At 42.9% G+C, this 9,181-nt stretch overlaps 1 protein-coding gene across 1 annotated transcript; it reads right to left on the bottom strand.

Moving 5' to 3' along the window:
• Positions 1-6,045: 6,045 nt before the first annotated feature.
• LOC104212944 (dormancy-associated protein homolog 3) lies at positions 6,046-8,269 on the bottom strand. Its single transcript, XM_009762319.2, has 3 exons — positions 8,043-8,269; positions 7,226-7,390; positions 6,046-6,423 (listed from the first exon to the last, which is right to left on the bottom strand). Exons 1-3 carry the CDS (start codon positions 8,155-8,157, stop codon positions 6,320-6,322), a joined length of 384 nt encoding a protein of 127 aa, XP_009760621.1. The 5' UTR covers positions 8,158-8,269; the 3' UTR covers positions 6,046-6,319.
• Positions 8,270-9,181: the final 912 nt, after the last annotated feature.

Below are 9,181 nucleotides of genomic sequence, written 5' to 3' on the forward strand. Positions count from 1 at the left end.
TAGAATATTTGAAGACCGGGAAACCGCCCCCAAATCCAAAAGAATCGAGGACCCTGCGCACAAAGGCAACCCGATCCAGCTTGTCCGAAAATGGAGCCTTGTTCAGAAAAATGTTCGATGGTCCACTAGCAATATGTCTAGGACCAGGAAATACCGAGTGCGTTCTGAGGGAAGTCCACGAGGGCACCTACGAAAAACATTCAGGTGCCGAATCATTGGTTCGAAAGGAAATCAGAGCCAGCTATTTCTGGATCAACAGGAAAAAACCGTGAAAGAGTTCGTACGAAAATATGATGAATGCTAATGACATGCTCCGATGATTCACCAACCCGGGGAGCTGCTGCATTCGGTCTTGTCACCTGGCCATTCATGAAGTGGGGAATAGACATCATTGGCCCTCTTCCATGGGCACCCGATAAGGCTCGATTTATATTATTTAATTGACTATTTTTCTAAGTGGGTTGAAACCCAGGCGTACGAGAAGGTCAGGGAGAAGGAAGTCATCGACTTCATTTGGGACCACAACATATGTCGGTTCAGAATGTCATCCAAAATCGTATATGACAACGGGAAACAATTTATCGGCAGCAAAGTGACCAAGTTTCTCGATGATCATAAGATCAAAAGGATCTTGTCAACACCTTATCACCCTAGTGGGAACGGACAAGCCGAATTGACCAACAAAACCATGGTCCAAAACCTCAAAAAGAGGTTAACCGGTGCAAAAGGAAAATGGAAGGAGATCCTACCCGAAGTCCTATGGGCATACCGTACGACCTCAAAGTCCAGTACGAGGCCACCCTGTTCTCGTTGGTTTACGGCGCCGAAGCTCTAATACCGGTCGAGGTCGGTAAACTAAGTATCAGATTCTGATATGCTACCAAGGAATCGAACGATGAGGCCATGAACACGAGCCTAGAGCTATTAGATGAAAGGCGCGAAGCCGCCCTCGTCCGATTGGCCGCCCAAAAACAACGAATCGAAAGGTATTACAATCGAAGGGCCAACCTTCGACACTTCAATATCGGGGACTTAGTAATAAGGAAGGTCATACTAAACACCCGGAACCCAAACGAAGGGAAGTTGGGGCCGAACTAGGAAGGACCGTACCAAATTCTCGAGGTCACCGGAAAAGGATTGTACAAACTTGGGCCAATGAACGGTGAAATGCTATCGAATAACCTCAACATTACTCACTTGAAGCGATACTACTGCAAAGGTACGACCCCATTAATTTCCTTTTTACTTATATTTAAACTAACACTTGCAGGTAACGAACAAGAAGCGGTACAGATTTTTTAGGTCTGAAAGCACGCGTCGCACTCTTTTACCCTTGAACCGGTTTTGTCCTAAATGGATTTTTCGGAAAGGTTTTTAACGAGGCAACAGTGGATAGTGCTAACTTAGAATAGAAGGTCGGCCATGAATCGGTGTTAAGGATCGCACCAACAGTATCTGAGGCTTCTCTCTATGATCAACCTCGAATACTGGGGGGAATTACCCTTGGATATCGACATTAGCAAGGAAAGAAACTTCATGAGGAAAGGGTATCGATAGGTAGGATTTATTGTAATGGCCAAACGGTCAAACGAACCGTGCTCGTATAGATTGCTCGAGCCCTAGCACAAAGCATGTACGCATGTATAACTATTTTATACAAGAATAAAAAGAAGTCTCTCCCTTGCAGATAAATATTTTGTCCTTTTAAAAAGATTTCTTACATCCTATCCCCTAAAAGAATCGAGCCCAAGGGCCACCTTAATACGAGTTCGAACAATCACTCTCACTCGGGGACTATCGTCCGAAAACAAACTCGTATGCTCCGGACCATCGGATCTCGGGGGCATAAGACCTATCAGGCAACGCCTGAATCTTAAAGGCTACGGCCATCCCTACTCGGGAACTGTTATCCTAGGCAAGCCCGGATAACTCGGGGCGACCAGCCCATTGGGTGACACCGGAACTAAAAAGGCCACGGTCAAATTAAAACAGCTCGGAGACGTTCGAGGACCCATAACAAAGACAACAACGCCTTAATTTTTCTAAATCGGTTCTAAAGGCTACCCTCGACAGACTATTACATAAAAAATTGTCTAACTTGGGGGAAAGAAAATTTTCGGTAACACCGAACCCCCACGATGCCTTAAAATAAAATAAAGTTGAAGGCAGGGTTTTTTTGAGTTTCTGAACAAAACCTAACTATTTCATGCTAAGGCATTTAGATTTTTGCAAATAAAAGTACATAAGGCAAAGTGAAAAATCGAAAGTTGTTGAAGGGAAAAAAACCTTATATTCATAATCAAAGTTCTTTTTACAAGGGCCAAACAACCCGATGAAAATTTTTACAAAGGGCGAACGATCTCAACAAAAATACAAAAAACAAAAACATCTAAAGGCTTAAGTGTCCTAGTCTTCGTCGAGGGAAACATCGTCACCCTCGGGATTTTTGCCATCCTTCAGACTCTCCCAAGTCTTCGGGCTCCTCGTCGTCTTCGGGATAGGCCAATTTTTTGGCCTCGGCTTCAAACTCTTTGGTGCTCTCAATCTCAGCTGATAAGTCGAAATCCCAAGCATGAAGTTCCTGAAGGGCCTCCCTTCGAGATTGCAACTTAGCGTGCACGATGATGTCTTTTGCTCGAACCTGAGTCACCTCGGCATCGACCTTAATTACTTTGGCCTCCGACTTGGCCGCTTCAAGCTTCGTGGCCAGATTTTCTTGATCAGAGACGGCCGAATCTGGGATTGGAGCTCCTCCATCTTTTTGTCCTGCACCAAAGACTTCTCATTTATACCTCGGAGCAGGACCTCAGCTGAAGCCAGTTGGGCCTAGGCGGTCTCTTTTTTTAGGCCAGGCGGTCCATGTTCTTTTTTCATTCTTCGACCTCAGCCTTTACCGCATCTACCTCTTTCCAGAGCTGTCCGATCTGGTCAAGCTTTTGTTGGACCTGCGGGTTTGGACCGTTATTCGCCACGTCTGATTCGTCGTCACTAACTTCAAAAACTCTTCTTACCTGCTCAACCAGGTCGGCATGCTCTTTCCGAGCCACATCTAGCTCAGCTCGGAGGCTCTTAGCCTCCCCTTCTCTTTGGTCACTGAGAAGTTTATATGTATCTCTTTTCTTAGTGAGCCCTCGGATTTCGGCCTCATACTGTCCTAGCTCTTCCCGATGGGGGAGGAATGTCTTGTGGTGGATTACCGAGGCCGACAAACACAGAGAAAGGAGTTATGATCACCTACAGACTAATCTAAGTATAAACTAGAAACTATTAAGAAGTATTTAGAGTTACCCGATTTAACGCCTGTTGAGCTTCATTTAACAGGCAGGGCGCTTCCACCTCGTTCATCTTGGCCTGGTCCTCCTCTTTCACCAAGCATCGGAGATAACTAGCCACCCCTACGGGGGCAGAAAGAACCCGGGCGTCTTCTGAGATGGACATAACGATCGATCGCTTCCAGTCAGGATTCGCACTCGGAGTCGAGAACCAATTGACTAGTTTGGGACTTGAGGAAGGTCCACTCGTCCCTGATGATGGACTCTTCCTCGGCACCGGTAAAACACCCAATCCGGTGACGTCCTCGGTAGCGGTAGAGTCTACGCCATCAAAAAAGTTTTGAAAGGGGTGTACCGCCCCTTGTAGCTCTTTGTCGGGTCATCCTTTCAACGTCTGAGCCTCGGTAAACATAGACTCAATAAATAAAGGTGAACCGGAGAGTTCTATCCCTACGAGTACGCCCTTCGGGGCACTATCCGCTGTCCGGGAAGAACCGGCTACGACCTCATTATTGGCCTCCTTATCTCGAGGCAAAGTGGCCTCGCCCCATTTTGGTTCGGAAGATTCGACTAAAGCTCCCTCATCGACCTCCCCGAGTCGAGGCAATTCAGTTTTAGCTCTCATCGGTTGGGTACCTCGAGACCTGCTCGCACACGGGCCACCAGTTCGGAGGTTTCTTCTTCTTCTGACTCATCCCTCAGTCGGTGGAGTGAGTCCGAAGAGGGCGCTCGAGCACTGGTGCTACCCTTAGATATACGCACCAGACTTCTTTTTGTCCTCTTCTTTTCCGAGCTCGGAGAATTCTGGGCCCTCTACTCGACGGGTACATCCTCGTCACCGGATGGAGTCCTCATAACAACATCCTTGGAAAGACCTGCAAAAGAAAACAGAACGAATAAGAACTGAGATGAAAAAAATCAAGTATTATTAACTCGTAAAAAGCTCATCATGGGAACGGGCCTCCCACCGGTCCTTCTAAAGTTCGTGCCATGTGCGCTCGACATAAGGCTTCTGTGACATGATGCCTTCGACCCACTCCTTGAGTCGAGGAACTGCATCCGTCATCCGAGCAACAGCTGCACCACAAAACATCGATAAGAAGGGAGGAAAAGGAAAAGCAATAAACGAAATCTTAAAGGCAAGGTTATATTTACGTTTCATGTTCCATTTCTCGGAAAATGGCTTGTCCTCGACCGGGATTAAATTCGAGGTCTTCCCTCGAACGAATAGGCCTAATCAGCCTCGGCCCCGATCCTCGTCTATACTCGAGAATGGGGCCTGACTAGCCCGACGGGCAAGTTTTATTAATCCCCCTCGATAGGGTCGAGGACTGTACAGACGCATGAGGTGATCGATGGTGAAGGACACCCCTCGATTTTGTTTACGAAGAAGCGGAGGAGAATTACTATCCTTCAGAAATAGGGATGGATTTGACCGAGGGTTACCTCGTACATCTTACAGAAGGCGATGATGACCGGTTCCAAGGGGTCCAACGTGAAAGGATAAGTGTAAACACTTAAAAAAAACCTCCAATTGGGTAGTAATCGCTTCCTCGGGCGAAGGCACCACCACGTGCTTACCAACCCAGTTGCAATCCTTCTTGACTTTGGAGAGGAGATTGTCGGTGACCGAGCATATGTATATCGAGACCGGCTCGCACTGACCCGGTACCGAGGAGATTTTCTCGACCTTGAAATCAGCATCGGTCGAGCACCCTCCAGGAATAAACGCTTCAAGAGGAAGTTTTGTCGTTGGTTCCTCGCTGGGCGGCCGTGATAAAGAGGCAGATTCTTTTTGTGGAACTGTCTTACAAGTCTTCGTTATTTTTCTTTTGAATAAAGATGAAGAAGGGGAAGTTAAAAGGTTATGCTTAATGGTTTGGAGTGAAGACAAGCGAGAATTATTGCAAAAAACTAAGAATCTGGGTAAGTGCTAGAGAGTGCAAAGATCTTTTAAGAGCAAGAGTAGAAAAGGTTTAGATATAAAGTTTGAATGAACGAAGGATGGAGTATTTATAATTTTCAAATGACGGTTCAAAGTCTGTAGTGCCTGACCAGCGACTGACGAACATTTAATGCCATTAAGACGCGACTAACGAGACGTTTCGTCCATTTTTGTCGTTTCTGACATAAAGTATCGAGATGAGGATAGGGGCTCATATTTACACTCCAAAAAACGACGGTCGAAAGCGAGCTCATCTATTTCATGATAGATCGGGATTAAAACGTAATGAATTGAAGATAGACTCCGGGTTCCATCGAACCAGGATATTAGGTTAGAGTACCTGTCTTCGAGGTTACCGAGTCCATGACCCCGGAATCGACCTCGATTCCGAATGAGCCCGAGGTAACATTATCGGACCAGATAACTAAAGGCTGAAATATCCGTAACCGGACGGATATCATGACAGGGATGTCGATATAATCAATGAGGAACCGTTTAATTAGCAAATCATGAGATTTTTTACCTTTGATAGAATTATAGCTAAAATAGAATTCCTCTACTATATAAAATGGTCTGATTATTTGCAAGACACACTGTTACATGCATCCCAAGGCATTATAATATAATTTTTTCTTTGTGCAAGCTACTATTTCAAGGCTATAATTATTCTTATACGGTTTGAATTTACTTCATTGTTGTTCGCTTATTTATAATTCAAATTATCGCTTTGTGTCAGATTAAATTATGTATCCTTAAAATCACTCGTAAATCTAATTGTTATCCCATTTTGATAGTAAACAATGATACGGGACACGAAGAAACTATCGATACTACAAGCCTATGAATAACATTTCTAAGACAAGACGGTAAACTTTGATACAGAGCAGAATACATGACGAACTTCGTTGCTTACAACTTGTGCCAAACCTTCGTCACAACATCCGCAAGATCTAGAAGCACTAACATTATTTACAAAATTAAGCACACTACACACACTGTCACAGGACCATACAAAACATTCTCAACTAGGAAAATGTCAAGGATGTGGACTACATTCAGCCGCCTCAAGAGGGGTAACAAACAAGAAAACCCGATCTATATCTCACAGGTCGTAAGGAGGACGAGGGCTTCTGGGTCCAACCCCACTGGCATTCTCGTATGCAAATGATCGCCTACGGGACCAATATGCTTCTCTTCCTCCTGCACCTGAACATCATCATGCATCAAATTATTAGTCTCATTATTTCGACATGTACCCGGTTGTACATCAGACCATGGAAGATTTCTAATGCAATTTTTTTAGATTCAAGTTAATTAAAAGCAAAACTACATCATAAATTTTCCACCAAAAAAATTCTCCACAAAGCTACAGAGGAATGAAGACATGCTGCTAATCTCTGAAACGTCAGGGTAGTAATGTCCTAAGTTGATGTCTTGACCTTAATGGCAACATGGACCGAGTCATAAGAAGGATTAGACAATAATAGAACTAAACTGTATCACTATACCAAACTGGTATGCGAAGAGTTGGTAATTCAACTATAGGCTACTTATATAAGCCTAAACATCCTGCACAGTACGTATCTGTAGAGAGGTGTGGAGGGCCAAACACCAATTTCGACTTTTAAACACATCAGTGGACTCTAGCAAGGATATCACTTTCAAAGGGGACATCACTTAATTAAAATAATTGCCTCCACCAAATATCTCCATTTTTGCCTCGCATCATCCTCTAAGAATTTGTCAGTTTCCCCAAAAGTACACATTTGCCCCTTGACTCCCATACCCCTAAATGATTCTACCTAAATTGAATTTACAATAATAACCTTACAAGATTCTTCTAGATCTCCGCTTCTCCTCCTTTTTCTGGAGGGTACTTTCGGTTAGGAAAAGAGCATTACTCTAATGGCTAACAACTCGCAAAACGAGCCGCCAGAGGTGACGGCGCGAAAACAGATTATTGGAACGAATCAGATCGGAAACCATTCAAAAATAAGTGGTAGCTTACCGGCAAAAGGAGAGACCGGAGGAGTAGTACCGGCGGGGGAAACAGGAGGTGAATCTTTGTTCTGACTCCCGGGAGGCTTTACTATCATGATACTCCTTGTCACCCTTACTGCATCCTCACTACTTGCTTCCTCACTGAAGGATCTCGGTGTCGAAACTTCTGATTCTGTATCAAAAAAGAACAAGTGCTTCATCAGAATCGAATATATCTTCCCAAACGTAACGATGTTAATAATTGCAGATTTCTCAGAGTTAATCTATCAAAATCGCCTTTCTTCTCCTCATTTTTGGATAAGTTATCATGCAGTCCTTATTAAGGGGGAAAAGTGACGCCTTTGGACATGATTTGGTTGAGCTTAACAAAAAATAGTAGTATTCGAAGATGAAATTGAAAAAAACAAATTAAAATGTTGTGAATGAAAACTTAAAACTTCTTCTTTCCTAAAACATGTATATCAAACTTCAAATGCTCCTTTTCATGTTTGAAATTGAAATAACAGCTAATTTGATTAGATCCTTGAGAAATAAACGTCGTAAGCTGCACTATTTTTGCCGATTAACCTTTAACGATCAGATTCTTAAGAAAACAATCTACATCCGTACAAGTTATAACATATATCATCGATCTGGAGTACATGTTAATTACTTAAATTACTACTATCGTAATTCGTAAACCTTCACAAAATAAATATAACACGTTATAAGTGATAATTCAGATTTGCTTTGGAAAAAAAAGGTAATTCAGTTTTGCTAAACGAATTGTAATAGATATTGATTCGTTTGTTAGTGGATGAACGAAACCGGCAACAAAAGCGTACCCTTGCCGGAATTAGAACGGGGGCTAAAAGTAGAATACTTCCGGAGTTTCCCGAGGCCACTATCTGGCCGGGGACCGGCAACGGTATCATCCCAGAGCTTGTCAAGTAAGCTCATGGCGCAGATCAGCGAATCGGCGCACGTTAAGGGGAAAAGAGAGAGAAAAGGAAAAGATACTACGTCCGTTGGGATAGAACTTTCTCGTATATTGTCTATCGAGGAATCAGTGAAGCTAGGGGGAGTGTTATTTATTGACGGCTGAAGCGTTAAAGGTCGAACAGATTTTTGGGGATGGGAGTTGATCTTAACCGTTGATTTATATCTGCTAGATCTGAGATGAAATAAACGGCAGGATTTAATAGCACGTATATAGGGATAAGATCGACGTGCCAAAGCCGGCGTGTTATCCTTTGGTTATTTGCCACGTGGCTAATAAACATTGAGTTGATCAAGCAGGTCACGTGACGGGATGTTATCAGCTTAAAATGTCGAATATACCCTTAGCTTTATCCAGATAGCGGTAAGCTGGTTTTCGGCCTTTTGGGTCGGCTTCTCGCAGAGTTGATGAGGAGCAAAAGAAATTGTTTTCATCTTCTTATTTTTAGAAATAATGTTATTACAGTGTTAATTGCCCAATGTGAGTGAGTTTTAATTAAATTAATCATAGTGAAAATTAGATAGCAAATAGAGCGTTTTGGGTCAATTAGTTTTGTGGTTTTCCTATCTATATCATATATGAAACCTTATTACTAAAAATGTGCATATTTCCATTATTACCCGCCATATTTATATTTTTCCTACAAAATTTATATCATTCATTAAATACCCAATATTAAGAGTTGATTCCTTCCAAATTAGGCACCTACAAATCTGGGATAAATATTTGAATAGCTTATTCCGTCCAAATGAGGCCTAAAAATTTGGGACTAAATATTTTTTCATATTCACATCAGATTTGTTTCCTCCTTTTTCTGCAGGCTTCTCTTTCCTCATTTTTCACGTATTTCTATTTCTCTAAGTATATATCAGTCTTCCCTTGCTAAAGCTCAGAGCCTTTTTGATTTGGTTCTCCTCTTTTTTCTTTTAGGAATGGCTGAGCATATTTAAATATGCAAGGCTCTGTTTCGTCAACTATTCGAAG

The sequence above is a fragment of the Nicotiana sylvestris genome, chromosome 1 (assembly GCF_000393655.2).
Source record: "Nicotiana sylvestris chromosome 1, ASM39365v2, whole genome shotgun sequence".
Taxonomy (NCBI): domain Eukaryota; kingdom Viridiplantae; phylum Streptophyta; class Magnoliopsida; order Solanales; family Solanaceae; genus Nicotiana; species Nicotiana sylvestris.